Source organism: Malaclemys terrapin, chromosome 12 (assembly GCF_027887155.1).
Source record: "Malaclemys terrapin pileata isolate rMalTer1 chromosome 12, rMalTer1.hap1, whole genome shotgun sequence".
Taxonomy (NCBI): Eukaryota; Metazoa; Chordata; order Testudines; family Emydidae; genus Malaclemys; species Malaclemys terrapin.
In genome coordinates, this window is record NC_071516.1 from 33,826,427 (window position 1) to 33,845,584 (window position 19,158).

Genomic DNA, 19,158 nt, shown 5'->3' on the forward strand with positions numbered 1-19,158 from the left:
CAAATTCTGTTAATCTATGTGCCTGACAATTTTGTTCTTTACTATAATTTCAACCAGTTTGCCCAGTACCGAAGTCAGGCTTATTGGCCTGTAACTGCCGGGATCACCTCCGGAGCCATTTTTAAAAACTGGTGTCACATTAGGTATTCTCCAGTCATGTTTAGTTTATCAATTTGTTCCAAAACCTCCTCTAATGACACCTCAATCTGGAACAGTTCCTCAGATTTGTCATCTAAAAAGAATGGCTCAGGTTTGGGAATCTCCCTCACATCCTCAGCTGTGAAGACCGATGCAGAGAATTCATTTAGTTTCTGCGCAATGGCCTTATCGTCCTTGAGTGCTCCTTTAATATCTCGATTGTCCCACTGGTTGTTTAATAGGCTTCCTGCTTCTGATGTTCTTAAAATTTTTTGCTGTTATTTTTTCAGTCTTTGGCTAGCTGCTCTTCACATTCTTTTCTGACATTCCTAATTATATTTTTACACTTCACTTGCCAGAGTTTATGCTTCTTTCTATTTTCCTCACTAGGATTTAACTTCCACTTTTTAAAGGATGCCTTTTTACCTCTCATTGCTTCTTTCAGAGTTATCTCCCAGGAAGGGGTGGGGGGGTTCCTGGCGCAGTCACTGATCCCAAACCCTGGGGGAGGGAGGGAGGTCTTGCTCTCTCACCTGGTGCTGCCCACGGAGCTGGGCGTAGATGAGGCACCGCTGCCCAGGGAAGATCACCTCAGGGCCCCGGCCCAGTAGCACTGCCTCCATCCCCCCTTTCTATTTTCCTCACTAGGATTTAACTTCCACTTTTTAAAGGATGCCTTTTTACCTCTCACTGCTTCTTTCTGAGTTATCGCCCAGGAGGGGGTAGGAGGTTCCTGGCTCAGTCACTGACCCCAAGCCTGGGGGGTGTCCCGAGGGGAGGGCGGGGTTTGCTCTCTCACCTGGGGCTGCCCACGGAGCTGGGCGTAGATGAGGCACCGCTGCCCAGGGAAGATCACCTCAGGGCCCCGGCCCAGTAGCACTGCCTCCATCCCATGGGGCAGATCCCAGGTCAGCGAGATCCCGGTCACGGCCGGCTGCAGAGCCCGCTTCAGAGACTGCAGCGCCTGGGGGAGAGACCGGCACACCCAGGATGGGGCCAAGACACCAGGGTCCTATCCCCAGCCTGGGGGGGCATAGGGAATGGTGGGTTAGAGCAGGGGGGGCTGGGAGCAGGACTCCCTGGGTTCTCTCCCAGCTCTGGGAGGGGAATGGGATCTGGTGGGTTAGAGCCGGGGAGCCCGGACTCCTGGGTTCTCACCTTAGGCTGCATGCGGTCCTGGCCTGTGATGAACTCAGCGCTGCCCCCTGCTGCCCGGGAGATGCCTTTGACCAGAGCCATGGAGGCCCCTTCCCCAATGCCGAAGGAGAAGCACCTGCAGGGGGGAAGAGTCCGGGGAGGGGGTCAGAGACAGGAGTGGGAGGGGCAGAGCTGGGGAGTCAATTCAGTGATGGGGGGGCAGTTGGAGAGGGGCCAGTAGGGCTGGGGGGCATGGTGAGGTGAAGGGATGGGCAGATGCTGGGATTGGGGTCTCTCTGTTGGCAGGGCTGGGGGGAGATGATAGGGGCAGAGGTTCTCCATGCCAGCAGGGCTGGAGGGAGAGAGTTTGAGGTTGCTGGGGGGTCTCTAGGTTGGAAGGGCAGGGGACAGCTTTGGGGAGATAATGGGAGGCAGGGTTGGTGGGTGCTGGGGGTCCCCAGGCTGGGGGGAGAGAGTTTGGCGTTGCTGAGGGTGCCCATGCCAGTAGGGCAGGGAGGACAGTGTTTGGGGTTACTGGGGGGGGGTCTCCAGGCAGGCAGGGCTAGGGGGACAGAGTCTGAGGTTGCTGGGGGTCTCCAGGCCAGCAAGGCTGGGTGCAGGGTTGAGGGGTGCTGTGGGGCAGACAGTCCTCAGGCCGGCAGGGCTGGGGGCAGGGTGGAAGGGTGCTGTGGGGCAGACAGTCCCCAGGCCGGCGGGGCTGGGGGTAGGGTTGAGGGGTGCTGTGGGACAGACAGTCCCCAGGTTGGCAGGGCTAGGGGTACAGTCTTTGGGGTTGCTGGGAGTCCCCAGGCCAGCAGGGCTGGGGGCATGGTTGAGGGGTGCTGTTGGGCAGACAGTTCCCATTCAGTCTGTCCGGGTGGTCAGTGTGACGAACTGGGACTGTTCTTGCTGGGGTGTGGGAATGCTGACAGGGGAGTGTGACTAGGATGGTCTGCATCGGAGGATGGGAGTCGGCCCGAGGGAACATACCTGAGCTTGTAACATGAGAACCCAGGAGGGGGTTGGAGGTCAGGTGACTCCGGGGCCCGGGAAACTGAACAAAGGCTGTGGGAGGGGTGGCTGAAAGCAGAGTGCTGGAAGCAGGCTGGAGAGATGGCTGGGAGGCAGAGATGGCTCTGACCCCCCAAGGGGGGTGGGCTGGCATGCCCTGGGACCCCAAGCTGGACCTAACTGAGGGGGGGCCCCGTTGTCTGTGCCTGCAAGACCTGTCTTGGACTGTATTCCTGTCATCCAAATAAACCTTCTGCTTTACTGGCTGGCTGAGAGTCATGGTGAATCGCAGGAAGCCGGGGGTGCAGGGCCCTGAGTCCCCCAATACTCCGTGACAACTGGTGGCAGCGGTGGGATCTACTGCACCCCGTGGACGGCGCTTCCTGCAGTAAGTGACTGGGGAGCAGTAAAATGAAGGGGGATTGACGGGGACCAGGCCTGCTGAAGAGTGGGAGAGAGACGGTTATTACCCCTGGGAGTGTGTGACCAGCGAGAAGGACTTTTGCAGTAACAGGGTCCCCCGGGGGGATCGCAGCGAGTGGTCCCAGGGGCGGAGGAGTCTGCAGCTCGACCCTGGCAGAGAGGCGGTGACCTCGAGAAGGGCTGGCACACTAGGGGTCCCCCTGGGAACTGTGGGGAGCTGTGAGCACACAGGCCGGTGAGTGGCCAGCAGAAAGATGTATGCCAAGCGGCTTAAGAGCGACCTGGTGGAGCTGTGCAAGCAGAGGCGGCTGCGCATTGGGAGGCTCACCAAAGAACAGCTCATTGCCCAGCTGGAGGCGGAAGATCGCGCGAATGAACTGATCCCTGTGTCTCAGGGAAGCAGCCTGGCAAATGCAGCGCAGGCACCAGTGTCTGTCCCAGCTGGGAGTGGTCAGCCGGCTGCTGAGGGCTTCCCGAGACCCCTCCTTCCTATGCCTAGGGGAAGGGTGGGGAGGAGCCCAGCAAATACCGAAGGCGCCGTGGCCCCCCCGGCCAGCAGGGGACCCTCCCGGCGAAGCTCGCCGGCCAGCAGAGGATCCTCCCGGCGACGCTCAGCATCCGTGGAGCGGAATTGGCTGGAATGGGAGAAAGAGCTAAAACTGAGAGAGCTGGAGGATCATGAACGACAGAGACAGCATGAACGGGAGGAGAAAGAGAGACAGCATCAGCGTGAAGAGAGACAGAGACAGCATGAACGGGAGGAGAATGAGAGACAGAGACAGCATGAAGAGAGACAGAGACAGGAGAATGAGAGACAGCGTCAGCATGACCTGGAACTGGTGAGATTGAAGGGCAGCGAACCCCCGGCTGCGGTGAGTGAGGGGGGACCCAGGACTGCACGGAGCTTTGATAAGTGCATCATGGCCCCATACAAGGAGGGGGAGGACATGGATGACTTCCTGGAGGCCTTTGAGACGGCCTGCGAGCTGCACCGGGTTGATCCCGCGGACAGACTCCGGGTCCTCACCCCCTTACTGGACCCCAAAGCCGTGGCATTGTACCGCCAACTGGGAGAGGCAGAGAAAGGGGACTACGAACTATTCAAAAAGGCCCTGCTACGTGAGTTTGGGCTGACTCCTGAGATGTACTGGGAAAGGTTCCGGAGTCAAGATAAAACCCCTGAGATCTCATATCTGCAACTAGCCGTCCGCATGGAAAGATACGCCAGCAAGTGGGCTGGTGGGGCCCCGACGAAGGAGGACCTGATTAAACTGCTGGTACTGGAGTAACTGTATGAGCGGTGCCCATCCGACCTGAGGCTGTGGTTGGTGGACAGAAAGCCAGAGAACCCGCGACACGCCGGGCAGCTGGCTGATGAGTTTGTAAAGAGCCGGTCAGGGGGTGGCAGGGAGGAGCCCCAAAGGAACAGGCCCGCCGCGATGCAGAGAGAGTCACCCTGGGACCTCCCAAAGGGGGAATATGGGGAATCCCCTCCCACGGGGAATGCCCAGCATCAGGGACAACCGACCGGCTCGAGGGGACCCACGGGACCTGAGCTGCTATTACTGCGGCCGAAGAGGCCACGTTCGGGCCCAGTGCCCCAAGCTCAAGGACAGACTGAGCAGACCGAACCCGCACCGGGTTAACTTGGTAGAGGCCCAGACGGACGAGGGGCAGGCTTCCCACGCAAGAGGGGCTGGCAGCTTATCAACTGCTCAAGAGAGAGAAGGGCCCCCGGCCAGCTTCTCTGGGGGGCCAGATGCTCCGGATTCAAAGTTCTCCGTTTACAGGGTTGGCGCGGGGCTGTCCCTGCGGAGCGAGTGCCTTGTTCCCCTGGAGGTGGATGGGAAGAAAGTTTATGGATATTGGGACACGGGCGCAGAGGTGACACTGGCCCGGCCCGAGGTGGTGGCCCCAGATCGGGTGGTGCCCAACTCCTTCCTGACCCTGACCGGGGTGGGCGGGACCCCATTCAAGGTTCCCGTAGCGAGGGTACACCTGAAATGGGGGGCCAAGGAGGGCCCCAAGGACGTGGGAGTGCACCACCATTTGCCCACTGAGGTGTTGATGGGGGGGGACCTAGAGGACTGGCCAAGCAACCCCCAAAAGGCACTGGTTGTGACCCGCAGTCAGAGCCGGCGAGGGGCCCTGCGCCCTGGCCTTGGGGGGGGTGCCTTGCCTGAGGCGCAGGACCCTAACCTGGTGGGGAGGGAACGCCCAGGGACACGGCTCAGGGAGGCTGCAGCTTCAGACCCAGCGGGCGAGAAAGAGCAGGTGGCCATCCCTGTCCCAGCTGCTGAGTTCCAGGCCGAGTTGCAGAGAGATCCCTCCTTGCGGAAGATAAGGGACCTGGCCGACCTCAATGCGGTACAGACCATGGGACGAGGTGGCCGGAAAAGGTTCCTGTGGGAGAAGGGGTTCCTGTACCGAGAATGGGCTCCCCCAGGGAAAATGGAGTCAGGGGGGATCAGGAGGCAGCTGGTGGTACCCCAGAAGTATCGCCGCCAGCTGCTGTGCCGGGCCCATGACATTCCCCTCTCAGGACACCAGGGAACCTGGCGTACCCAGCAGAGGCTGCTACAGAGCTTTTACTGGCCTGGGGTCTTTGTTACTGTCCGACAGTACTGCGGATCCTGTGACCCCTGTCAGAGGGGGAGGAAGGCCTGGGACAAGGGGAAAACAGCTTTAGGACCCTTGCCCAGCAATAAGGATCCTTTCCAGAGGGTGGCCAAGGTTAAAAGGGTGGCTCTAAACCAAGAGAGCCCAAAGCACAGACCTCCAGACTGGAGCGCTGGGAGAAGACCACAGCCCAGTTGGAACCCCAGAGGTATGGGGGTGGGAAAAGGGCACAGGCCGCATAAACCTTACCACATGCGAACTGCGAGTGCCATCAAGCACCCCGACCTAAGGGGGGGCGTGAAACTGAAGGGGCCTGGTGTAATTCCCACCAAGGAACTGGAGGGATGCGGGGGCATCCATGGGAACGGGGGTAGGTTCGAACTTCCCCAGGTCACTGGCTAAAGTGACCCCGCTCAGTTCGGTCTCGAAGGGGGGAGAGATGTGACGAACTGGGACTGTTCTTGCTGGGGTGTGTGAATGCTGACAGGGGAGTGTGACTAGGATGGTCTGCATCGGAGGATGGGAGTCGGCCCGAGGGAACATACCTGAGCTTGTAACATGAGAACCCAGGAGGGGGTTGGAGGTCAGGTGACTCCGGGGCCCGGGAAACTGAACAAAGGCTGTGGGAGGGGTGGCTGAAAGCAGAGTGCTGGAAGCAGGCTGGAGAGATGGCTGGGAGGCAGAGATGGCTCTGACCCCCCAAGGGGGGTGGGCTGGCATGCCCTGGGACCCCAAGCTGGACCTAACTGAGGGGGGCCCCGTTGTCTGTGCCTGCAAGACCTGTCTTGGACTGTATTCCTGTCATCCAAATAAACCTTCTGCTTTACTGGCTGGCTGAGAGTCATGGTGAATCGCAGGAAGCCGGGGGTGCAGGGCCCTGAGTCCCCCAATATTCCGTGACAGTCAGTTTGGCTGGAGCGCCCACGGGGACCATCCGTGGTGAGACTGGCCCAGTGATCCGGGCGCGCACGCCTGGTCCTGGCTGGGGAAACCGAATTCTAGGGAACACCCCCAGGTTGGTGGTTGGGGCGTCTGCCCTGACTTCGGACAGTCTGAGCTGAAGTTGGCACTCTCAGCTGAGAGCCACTCCGCACACCGTGACAGCAGGGTTGGGAGGGTGGTAGGGGGCAGGGTGGGGAGTCGCTGGGGGGCAGGGCTGGGGGACAGAGTGGGAGGGATGCTGGGGGGGCAGGTGCCCCCGTTACCTGTGGGCCCCCTGGTGATGCTGCACCTCAGCGATGACGTCCTTGGTGTTCCCCACCTCCCCGTCCGTGAACACAAACAGCTGGCGCGGGAGAGACGCTGTCAGAGTTGGGGACCCCAAATTCCCCCCCAGACACCCCCTCCCCCTGGGAATGGGGGTATCACCCAGAGAGTCTGCTCCACTGACCTCCCACCCCAGAGACCCCCCCGGCACTCCTCCCTCCCTCCCAGCACTGCCACCCAGCTCTATACAGAGGTACCACCCCCCCTCAGTTCCTGCTCACCATGGCCTGCTCCCACCCAGGAGCACTGGCCCCCCGTTGGTCCCAGTCCCACTCTGAGCCCCACCCCGCAAAGCCTCTGTCAGCTACCTCCCAGCTCCTCTCCAAGCACGCCCCCATCAGCTCCCGCAGCCCCTCTCCAAGCCCCTGGGATGCCCTGCGGCTGCCCCTGGTACCTGGCGTGGGTGCCCATCCTGACAGGGGCTGCAGTAAATGGCTCGTAGCGGTGCCAAGATCTCTGTGCCCCCCAGGTCGGCCTGGAGCTGCTGGACGCGCTGCAGGGACTCGGCCATGGTCTGTTGGATGTATCCCACGCTCTGCCTGCGGGGGGTGCCGAGGGGTCATGGGCCGGGACAGCTGGAGCCAGGGACATCCCAACCCCAGCCAGCCCTGCCCCCAACCCACAGACATCCTGACCCCAACCCAGGGCCACGCTGACCCCAGCCTGCCCTGCTGCCAACCCCCCAGCCCCGGACTCACGGGTAGAAGGACTTGAACCGAGACCCAAAGCCGTAGATGTTGAAATAACAGCCCAGGGGCAAACTCTTCAACAGCAGGACCAGGGTCTCCTGGGGATGGACAGACAGATGGTGTCACCCCCACGGGCCCAACCAGCCTGGGCTGCTCCCCCACCCGGCTCTGCCCCCCCTAGGCCCAGCCAGCCTGAGCTGCTCCCCTCCACAGGCCCATCTAGTGTGGCCTCCCGCCTGTGTGGAACTGATAAATTAAATTGTTTTTAATTGTTCACTTTATTAATGTAACTTCAGAAGTAAAGTTTTATGAATGAAACAACATTCATTCATAAAGCCGGTTACCCCAATAACTGGCTAATTGACAAATACAATGCTTGTTAAGAGCCATAGCTGTTCAGCCAGTTGCTCTTGTAACTTGTGACTTGCATCTGAAGAAGTGAGGTTCTTACCCACGAAAGCTTATGCTCCCAATACTTCTGCTAGTCTCAAAGGTGCCACAGGACCCTCTGTTGCTTTTTACAGATTCAGACTAACACAGCTACCCCTCTGATACTTGCTCTTGTAAGTTTCACTGTCAATCCAATTCCTGCTTAAATCACTGAGGCTACAGCTACGTCTTCACTACCCGCCTGAATCGGCGGGTAGAAATCGATCTCTCGGGGATCGAATTATTGCGTCTCGTCGGGACGCGACAATCGATCCCTGAATCAACGCTTGTACTCCACCAGCCCAGGTAGGAGTAAGTGCCGTCGACGGGGGAGCTGCGGCGGTCGATTTGCCACTGTCCTCACAGTGGGGTAAGTCGGCTCGGATACGTCGAATTCAGCTATGCTATTCGCGTAGCTGAATTTGCATGTCTTAAATCGATCCCCCCCCAGTGAAGACGTAGCCTGAGACTTGCACTGTTTCAGTATTGTAACTTCTGTTCACCATTCATTACACTTGCCTACAGTGTAACTTCTGTTCACCATTCATTACACTTGCCTACAGTGTAACTTCTGTTCACCATTCATTACACTTGCCTACAGTGTAACTTCTGTTCACAGTTTGCCATCCACTATGCGCCCCCCCCGAGCGCAGCAAGTACAGCGCTGTAAAGTGCCAGTGGAATCAGAGCCTGCAGCGCTGCACGCTACTCCCCTCGGAGAGGTGGAGTACATACAGCTATTCCCCTCGGAGAGGTGGAGTACATACAGCTATTCCCCTCGGAGAGGTGGAGTACATACAGCTATTCCCCTCGGAGAGGTGGAGTACATACAGCTATTCCCCTCGGAGAGGTGGAGTACATACAGCTATTCCCCTCGGAGAGGTGGAGTACATACAGCTATTCCCCTCGGAGAGGTGGAGTACATACAGCTATTCCCCTCGGAGAGGTGGAGTACCTACAGCTATTCCCCTCGGAGAGGTGGAGTACATACAGCTATTCCCCTCGGAGAGGTGAAGTACATACAGCTATTCCCCTCGGAGAGGTGGAGTACATACAGCTATTCCCCTCGGAGAGGTGAAGTACATACAGCTATTCCCCTCGGAGAGGTGGAGTACATACAGCTATTCCCCTCGGAGAGGTGGAGTACATACAGCTATTCCCCTCGGAGAGGTGAAGTACATACAGCTATTCCCCTCGGAGAGGTGGAGTACATACAGCTATTCCCCTCGGAGAGGTGGAGTACATACAGCTATTCCCCTCGGAGAGGTGGAGTACATACAGCTATTCCCCTCGGAGAGGTGGAGTACCTACAGCTATTCCCCTCGGAGAGGTGGAGTACATACAGCTATTCCCCTCGGAGAGGTGAAGTACATACAGCTATTCCCCTCGGAGAGGTGGAGTACATACAGCTATTCCCCTCGGAGAGGTGAAGTACATACAGCTATTCCCCTCGGAGAGGTGGAGTACATACAGCTATTCCCCTCGGAGAGGTGGAGTACATACAGCTATTCCCCTCGGAGAGGTGAAGTACATACAGCTATTCCCCTCGGAGAGGTGGAGTACATACAGCTATTCCCCTCGGAGAGGTGGAGTACATACAGCTATTCCCCTCGGAGAGGTGGAGTACATACAGCTATTCCCCTCGGAGAGGTGAAGTACCTACAGCTATTCCCCTCGGAGAGGTGGAGTACATACAGCTATTCCCCTCGGAGAGGTGGAGTACATACAGCTATTCCCCTCGGAGAGGTGGAGTACATACAGCTATTCCCCTCGGAGAGGTGCAGTACATACAGCTATTCCCCTCGGAGAGGTGGAGTACATACAGCTATTCCCCTCGGAGAGGTGGAGTACATACAGCTACTCCCCTCGGAGAGGTGGAGTACATACAGCTATTCCCCTCGGAGAGGTGGAGTACATACAGCTATTCCCCTCGGAGAGGTGGAGTACATACAGCTATTCCCCTCGGAGAGGTGAAGTACATACAGCTATTCCCCTCGGAGAGGTGGAGTACATACAGCTATTCCCCTCGGAGAGGTGGAGTACATACAGCTATTCCCCTCGGAGAGGTGGAGTACATACAGCTATTCCCCTCGGAGAGGTGGAGTACATACAGCTATTCCCCTCGGAGAGGTGCAGTACATACAGCTATTCCCCTCGGAGAGGTGGAGTACATACAGCTATTCCCCTCGGAGAGGTGGAGTACATACAGCTATTCCCCTCGGAGAGGTGAAGTACATACAGCTATTCCCCTCGGAGAGGTGCAGTACATACAGCTATTCCCCTCGGAGAGGTGCAGTACATACAGCTATTCCCCTCGGAGAGGTGGAGTACATACAGCTATTCCCCTCGGAGAGGTGGAGTACATACAGCTATTCCCCTCGGAGAGGTGGAGTACTTACAGCTATTCCCCTCGGAGAGGTGCAGTACATACAGCTATTCCCCTCGGAGAGGTGGAGTACATACAGCTATTCCCCTCGGAGAGGTGGAGTACATACAGCTATTCCCCTCGGAGAGGTGGAGTACATACAGCTATTCCCCTCGGAGAGGTGAAGTACATACAGCTATTCCCCTCGGAGAGGTGGAGTACATACAGCGCTGCGAGAGAGCTCTTGCAGCGCTGGTGGTGCGACTACACTCGCGCTTCACAGCGCTGCCGTGGCAGCGCTGGGAAGTCCGAAGTGTAGCCAAGGCCTTGTCTATATTGTAACTTCTGTTCACTGTTTGCCATATTGTAATTCAAACCCCATTTTAAAACACTTACTCCATTTTGTAAAAGCTGGCTCCAACCTTCATTTTTGCAAACCTTGCTGTAATCTTATTAGTTTAGGTTAGATGTGGGAATAAGGTATGTATGGATGATGGAATCAACCTCCAGCACCAGCCTGTCCTGATGAAATAGAGTTCAAACACCAACGACTGAAGATGCAGACAACAGCCCTAACAAAGTAAGAAAAGTCCACCCCCAAAAGAAAAGAACAAAGGTACAACAGAAGAAAGATCAAAGCCAGATCCGAGGCTGAAAGTCAAGTCTGCAATTGACGGGTGATCAATCACCAAACCCAGAGGCAGCGGGACACAGCAAGACCTATAGACTCTGGACTCAAACTAAAGCCTACAAAAAGGATGGGTGAGATGGAAGACTTTGGAGGGTAACATTCTGCTGCCAACATGGAAGGGCATCGGTGCATGCCCAACAGAGACCCAGCCCTTCCTTGTGCCCGGCTTTCCTGGCCAGTTAGCTGCCACAAGCTACGAACCCAAGCTGCAAACTCAAGCCACAGACTCGAGCTATGTTCAGGACTGGTAACTATACAGCAGCTGCAGAACATCTAATGGATGTGTGTGGATCTGTGTGTGTGTATAGGTATTAGGTATTAATTATTGGTCATAAATCAAATTGTGTTATCATAATAAATGTGGCATCTTTGTCTTGCCCCCTGAAACAATGCTGTGTAGTTTTGTCTGCATAGCACCTGGCCGTACCTTGGCGCTGTCGATGCGCTGGCGGGAGCCGTCTCGGCCGTCCATGGGGCGCCCCATGCTGCCGGAGCGGTCCAGCAGGAAGATGAACTCTCCGGCCGAGCTCTGGCCTGGCACCGCCTCAGGCAGGTTGGGCAGCAGGGTCACCATCACGGCTGGGTCACCCATCAGGGAGCCTGTGGGGAGATGGGGCCAGCCCCAAATGGGGCCGGCATGGGGTCGAGCCCTGTGAGTCTGCAAGAGCCCCCAGGCCTCAGAGCCCGACCCATGTCCCTCCCCATAGATCCCCCACCGCCCCCAGTGCCCGACTGCCCCAAAGCCTGACCCCTCTGTCCCTCCCCCATATCACCCTCTCCCTAGATCCCCCACCATCCCCCGACTGCCCCAGAGCCCCACCCCTCTGTCCCTCCCCTCACACCTCTTTCCCCTAGATCCCACACTGCTCCCAATTACCAGCCCGTCAGCGCCTGCCCTTCCATCCCCTGTTCTGTCCCGTATCCCCAAACCTGAAATACACCCAAGTGTCTACCTGCTCCCAGGCACCCCACCCTCCCACTCCCTGCTCCGCCGAGCCCCCCCCCACTCTGGTTCCCAGCTTCTTCTGGTCCCCCCCGCCCCAGCTCCACACACACCTCATCCCCAGCTCCTTCAACACCCGCCCATAATCATGAGAATGGCTAGACTGGGTCAAACCAAAGGTCCATCTAGCCAAGTATCCTGTCTGCCAACAGTGGCCAATGCCGGGTGTTTCAGAGGGAATGAACAGAACAGGTAATTATCAAGTGATCCATCCCATTGCCCGTTCCCAGCTTCTGGCAAACAGAGCAAACACTTCTGGCAAACACCATCCCTGCCCATCCTGGCTAATACCTGTTGATGGACCTATCATCCATGAACTTATCTAGCTCTTTTTTGAACCCTATTACAATCTTGGCCTTCTCAACATCCTCTGGCAAGAAGTTCAACAGTTTGACTGTGCATTGTGTGAAGAAATACTTCCTTTTGCTTTTTTTAAATCTGCTGCCTATGAGTTTCATTTGGTGACCTCTGGTTCTTGTGTTATGAGGAGTAAATAACACTTCCTTATTTACTTTCTCCACACCAGTCATGATTTTATAGACCTCTATCATATCCCCCCTTAGTTGTATGAAGAAATACTTCCTTTTGTTTGTTTTCAATCCATTGCCTATGAAGGCGTACCATGGATTCATCTAGAGCAGCGTTTCTCAAATTGGAATCCGCAGACCCCTGGGGGTCTGCGAGGGATCTCCATGGTGTCTGCGGGTCCCACTGACCAACTCTTCCCCCTCCCTCAACTCCTCCGCCTGGAAGCAGCTGCCAGCTCCCTGTGGCCCCTAGGCGCCTGGGTGGCCAGTGAGGTTCCACTCACTGTCCCCGCCTGAGTGCTGGCTCCGCAGCTCCCATTGGCCAGGAAGGGGCAGGGCAGGGGCGGGTCCCTGAAAATTTTTAAATCAAAATGGGGGTCCTTGGGTTGCTAAAGTTTGAGAACTGCTGATCTAGAGATGATACAATATTTCCTGTCTTATTATCTATCCCTTTCCTAATGATTCTTAATATTCTGTTTGCTTTTTGGATTGCTGCTGCACTTTCAGTGGATGTTTTACTCCTGGGGGAATTCGGCACCACTGAACATGCGCAGAATTTATGTCCAGTGCCAATTTCTTTGCTTCCCTGCAAAAGAATGACTTTCTGATGGGGAAGCAAAGGGAAGCCACAAGAGCAGTCATGTGACCCTCCCCAGCCGTATGTTTCAGGTGCCCCGGGCAGCCGGCAGAGATGTATATCACTGTGGGGCAGGGGGCGGGACTGGGAAAGACCCAGCTATTGGCTCCTACCCTGTGCTGGGGTCAGCTGCTAGTCCCAGCTGGGCTGGGGAGGATGGGACTTCCTCTTCCCCTGCATGGAAATTGGGGCTGGGTCAGATCCATCCCCAGATTTCTCCCCCAGCTGCAGGAAGCTCTGCAAACTCCCCCCACCCACTTCCTGCACCCATCAATCCTCAGCTGAAGGGGGAGGGATCCCTGTACAGGCAGCTGCTCCCCCATCCGTCCAACCCCCATGCATCCAGACACCCTCATACTCAGACCCTCCTGCAGAGCCTCACCCCCCCGCACTCAGAACCTACCCTGATGAGCCCCACTCCCGCTGCACCTGGACCATCCCAACGAGCCACCTGCACTCGGATCCCCACCCCACTGAGCCCCAACCAGCTGCACCTGGATCCCCACCCCACTGAGCCCCCCACACCCAGAGCCCACCCTGCTGAGCCTCAACCACCTTCACCCTAACCCCCTGCAGAGTCCCATTACCTTTACACCCAGAACCTCCCAACATGCTCCTGTGCATCCAGACCCCCCACTGCCTGTAGATCCCCCACTGAGCCGCTCGCACCCAGACTGCCCCACACAGAACCCTCTCAACCCACACCTGAATCCCCCCACACTAAGCCCCTCCACACTTGGATCCTGCCTTCCTGAGCCTGCCCGCCCCACCCCTGGTGCACCTGGCACAGAGGGGCAGGGCCCTGGGGTGTTTCTGGGGCAGGCCCAGTCCTTGTGCTGTGTCAGGGTTGGGTGCAGCCTCACCGCTGAGTCCGTGTCCCGGGGGGAGGTGCACAGTGATCTCCCACCTCTGTGCAGCCAGTGGCCCGTGCTCCCCAATGCCATGCTGGAGCCGCCATATTGATTTGACAAATAACATTTGCAGAAATTTAAAACACGGTGCGTGGAATTTTTAATGTTTCGGTGCAGAATGCCGCAGGAGTCACGTTTTCAGAGAACTATCCACAATGACCAAGATCTTTCTTGAGTGGTAAAAACTAATTTAGACCTCGTCATTTTGTACGTATAGTTGGGATTACGTTTACCAGCGTGCATCACTATGCACTTATCAACATTGAATTTCATCTGCCACTTTGTTGCCCAGTCACTCAGTTTTGTGAGGTCCCTTTGTAACTCTTCACAGACTGCTTTGGGCTTAGCTATCTTGAGTAGTTTTGTATTTTCTGCAAATTTTGCCACCTCACTGTTTACCCCTTTTTCCAGATCATTTATGAATATGTTGAACAGCCCTGGTCCCAGTACAGACCCCTGGGGGACAGCACTATTTACCCCTCTCCATTCTGAAAACTGACCATTTATTCCTACCCTTTATTTCCTATCTTTTAACCAGTTACCAATCCTTGAGAGGACCTTCCCTCTTATACCATGACAACTTACCTTGCTTAAGAGCCTTTGGTGAGGGGTCTTGTCAAAGGCTTTCTGAAAATCTTAATACACTATATCAGGGGTGGGCAAACCTTTTGGGCCGAGGGCCACATCTGGGTGGGGAAATTGTATGCAGGGCCGGAGCAGGGGGTTGGGGTGCATGACGGGGTGCGGTGTACAGTAAGGGGTTCAGGGCAAGGGATTGGGGCAGAGGAGGGGTGCGGGGTTTATGAGGGGGCTCAGGGAAGGGGGTTGGGGTGCAGGAGGGGTGCGGGGCATACGAGGGAGTTCAGGGAAGGGGTTGGGGTGCAGGACGGGTGCAGGCAGGGGACTTAGGGCAGGGAGTTGGGGTGTGCAGAGGGCTCAGGGCAGGAGTTGGGGTGCAGAAGGGGTTCAGGGTGTGGCAGGGGGCTCAGGGCAGGGGGTTGGGGTGCAGGAGGGGTGCGGGATGTACAAGGGGGTTCAGGGAAGGGGTTTGGGGTGCAGGAGGGGTGCAGGGTGCAGGCAGGGGGCTTAGGGCAGGGAGTTGGGGTGCGCAGAGGGCTCAGGGCAGGGGTTGGGGTGCAGGAGGGGTTCAGGGTGTGGCAGGGGGCTCAGGGCAGGGGGTTGGGGTGCGTGATGCAGGCAGGGAGCAACGCATGGAGTCCTGTGACCCCCCGCCCGGGGACCACAGGGACATGGTGCCGGTGGTGCTGTAGCCAAAGCCCTGAGGGGCCGGATCCGGCCCGTGGGCCATAGTTTGCCCACCCCTGCACTATATCCCCCCATTCCCCTACCATCCCTCTCATTGCCCCGGGCCCCCCGAACTCAAGTCACCGCCCAGAACACCCCTCCCCCACATCCCCAGCCCACGGACCCCCCGGCCAGGGGCAGCAGGGTGCAGGACCCCCCCCACCTGGTTCTGCTCCGGGCAACCCAACCTCCAGCACCGCGCTGGGTTTGTGCGGCTCCGCGTAATACACCAGCAGCTCCACGTCTCGGTCCCATGGGGGGGCCTCAGCCAGAGACACCTGGTGGGGTGACAGACACAGTCACTTCCCCATGGCTCCTGGAGAGCAGGGTCCCGCTGGCTCTCGCGCCCAGCTCAGTGCCCATCATGCAGCCGGGGGAGGGAGCAACTCCGGGTTAGGAGGGAGGGAGACAGGGAAAAACACTCCAAAGGCAACACGGGGACTTGGCTCTTTTTGCAGAAAACAGTGGGAAAATTCTGACTTTGTTTAGCTAAATCTTTCCAATTTAGGGGTGATATTTTCCCAGCCCCCCCATTTTCTTCCATTCAAAATCAAGGAGATGGAAACTCCCAGAAAGCAAAGGGAACCAGGACCCCTCGAATGTCCAGGATTTCACCCCCACGGGCTGGTCTCAGCCCCTTGAGACTTTCCCCAGAGAACACGGGCAATTCCCTGGATCTGTTGGTGTTGCTCAAACCTCTTCCCTGCCACCCGCCCCATGCCGGAGCTCCCACCCCTGTATATGCCCACTCAGGACCCACGCCCAGTCCCCTGGCACCCAACCCTCAGCCCAGAGCCCCCATCACACCCCTGCTCAGAGCTGCCCCCCCACTGCCCCTTCCAGTGGGGATAGCCGAGACCCAGGTGTCCGGGTGAGCCCTTACCTGGGCGGTGGTCCGGTTCCCAGCCATGTAGCTCAGGGGGGTGAGGGAGCAGTTGGAGAGCACGCGGTCGTTGCTGTGGGGCGACTGCAGCGTGGCGCTCAGGCTCAGGGTATAGGGCAGCTCCCCCTGGGGGACTCGCGGGACCCCCTGGGTGACGTCCTCCCCATCCCACCCTGCAGAGAGAGAGACGGAGTGAGCATGGGGCCCAGGCAGAGATAGATGCATCCTGGAGGCTAATGCCTGGCTGTGAAGATGGTGTCGCCAGGAGGGCTTTAGCTTCCTTGATCACGAGATGCTGTTCCAGGAAGAAGGACTGCTAAGCAGAGATGGGGCCCATCTAGCGAGGAAGGGGAAGAGCATATTTGGCTACAGACTGGCTAACCTAGTGAGGAGGGCTTTAAACTAGGTTTGAAGGGGGCAGGTGACCAAAGCCCACAGGTAAGTCAACAACATGGAGACCTGGGAGAAGGTTTGGAATTTGCAGGGAGCATGTTATAGGAGGGACAAAGGAGAGACAAGACAGAACTGGGGGGGGGGGTAAATCAGTATCTTAGATGTCTGTATACTAAGGCGAGAAGTATGGGGAATGTGGAGGAAAAATGGTTTGAGGCATAAACGTTGGTTAAGCAAACTGTATGTATGGCCTGAAGGTAGAAAAAGGGGGGGAAGGTAGAAAAAAAGAAGGGTAGAAAGAAATTATAAAAGCAGAACTAACTGTAGAAACTATAGAAGCAAAATTAACCATTTGTAACAGCTTGTGATTAATAGCTGCCAGGTGACAGAGCAAGAAACCGCAAAGGGCAAAACGAAGGAAAACAGGAAAAGCTTGCTTTGCTTTATTCCTTATATGGATGTAAAATTTTAAGGAAGTATATGTAATTTTTGTGGTTTTATCCTATATAAGCTCTCGTATTTTATCTATCGGGGGGGGGAGGGGCGGTTCGTCTGCCTTGGCTGACTCCCCCATTCACGCATGTTTGATTGATCAATAAAGGAGCCTCAGGCTAATCTGATCCAAAATCAATCATGTGGTCAATTTTTCCACAACAGGAATAAGCAGGAAGAACTTGTAATGCTAGTAAATAAACACGACTATGACATAGTTTGCATCACAGAGACTTGGTGGGATAATACACATGACTGGAATATTGGTATAGGAGGATACAGCTTGCTCAGGAAGGACAGGCAGAGAAAAATGGGAGGAGGTGTTGCCTTATATATTAAAAATGTGTATGCTTGGACTGAGATTTAGATGGAAATAGGAGACAGACTTGTCGAAAGTCTCTGGGTAAGGATAAAAGGGGTAAAAAACAAGGGTGATGTCAGGGTAGGGGTCTACTACAGATCACCGAACCAGGAAGAAGTGGTGGATGAGGCTTTTTTTAAACAGCTAACAAAATCATCCAAAACACAGGACTGGGTGGTGATGGGGGACTTCAACTACTCAGACATCTGTGAGAAAATAACACAGCAGGGCACAGATTATCCAACAAGTTCTTGGAATGTATTGGAGACAATTTTTTATTTCAGAAGGTGGAGAAAGCTACCAGGGGAGAGGCTGTTCTAGATTTGATTTTGAAAAAGAGGGAGGAACTGGTTGAGAATCTGAAAGTGGAAGGCAGCTTGGGTGAAAGTGATCATGAAATGGTAGAGTTCATGATTCTAAGGCATGGTAGGAGGGAGAACAGCAAAATAAAGATAATGGATTTCAAGAAGGCAGACTTTAGCAAACTCAGGGAGTTGGCAGGTGTAAGGTCCCATGGGAAGTGAGTCTAAAGGGAAAAACAAATGGAGACTGTTGGCAGTTTTTCAAGGAGACAGTATTAAGGGCACAAGAGGAAACTATCTCACTGCGTAGGAAAGATGGGAAGTATGGCAAGAGACCACCCTGGCGTAACCAGGAGATTTTCAGTGATCTAAAAATCAAAAGAGTCCTACAAAAAGTGGAAACTAGGTATAATTACAAAGGATGAATATAAACAAATAACAGAAGACTGTAGGGACAAAATTAGAAAGGCCAAGGCACAAAATGAGATCAAACCAGCCAGAGACATAAAGGGTAACAAGAAAACATTCTACAAATACATTAGAAACAAGAGGAAGATGAAGGACAAGGTAGGCCCATTACTCAGTGAGGGGGGCAAAAGAATAACAGAAAATGTGGAAATGGCAGAGGTTCTTAATGACTTATTTGTTTCGGTTTTCACCAAGAAGGTTGGTGGTGATTGGACGTCTAACATAGTGAATACCAGAGAAAATGAGGTAGGATCAGAAGAGGCTAAAATAGGGAAAGAACAAATTAAAAATTACTTAGACAAATTAAATGTCTTCAAGTCACCAGGGCCTGATGAAATGCATCCTAGAATACTCCAGGAGCTGACTGAGGAGATACCTGAGCCATTAGCAATTATCTTTGCAAAGTCATGGAAGATGGGAGAGATGAAAAGGGCAAATCTAGTGCCTATCTATAAAAAGGGAAACAAAAACAACCCAGGAAATTACAGACCAGTCAGTTTAACGTCTGTTATCTGGAAAGATAATGGAGTAAATAATTAAGCAATCAATTTACAAACACCTAGAAGATAATAAGGTGATAAGTAACAGTCACCATGGATTTGTCAAAAACCAATCCTGTCAAACCAACCGGATAGCTTTCTTTGACTGGGTAACAAGCCTTGTGGATCGGGGGAAGCAATAGTGGTATGTCTTGACTTTAGTAAAGCTCTAAGGTGCCACAAGTACTCCTGTTCTTCTTTTGATACTGTCTCCCATGACCTTCTCTTAAAGAAACTAGGGACACGCAATCTAGATGGAGCTAATATAAGGTGAGTGCAAAACTGGTTGGAAAACCGTTCCCAGAGAGTAGTTATCAGTGGTTCACAGTCATGCTGGAAGGGCATAACGAGTGGGGTCCTGCAGGGATCAGTTCTGGGTCCGGTTCTGTTCAATATCTTCATTAATGATTTAGATAATGGCATATAAAGTTTGTGGAAGACACCAAGCCGGGAGGGGTTGCAAGTACTTTGGAGGATAGGATTAAAATTCAAAATGATCTGGACAAACTGGAGAAATGGTGTGAAGGACAAATGCAAAGTACTCCACTTAGGAAGGAACAATCAGTTGC

At 55.1% G+C, this 19,158-nt stretch overlaps 1 protein-coding gene across 1 annotated transcript in view; it reads right to left on the bottom strand.

The window, feature by feature from the left end:
• Positions 1-19,158, bottom strand: part of LOC128847089 (von Willebrand factor A domain-containing protein 5A-like) — a 30,798-nt gene that overhangs the window by 7,363 nt on the left and 4,277 nt on the right. Inside the window, 8 exon segments of the mRNA XM_054046426.1 lie at positions 938-1,102; positions 1,297-1,411; positions 6,534-6,613; positions 6,989-7,133; positions 7,293-7,381; positions 11,196-11,368; positions 15,315-15,429; positions 16,035-16,207. Of these exon segments, the coding sequence (XP_053902401.1) occupies positions 938-1,102; positions 1,297-1,411; positions 6,534-6,613; positions 6,989-7,133; positions 7,293-7,381; positions 11,196-11,368; positions 15,315-15,429; positions 16,035-16,207 (1,055 nt within the window).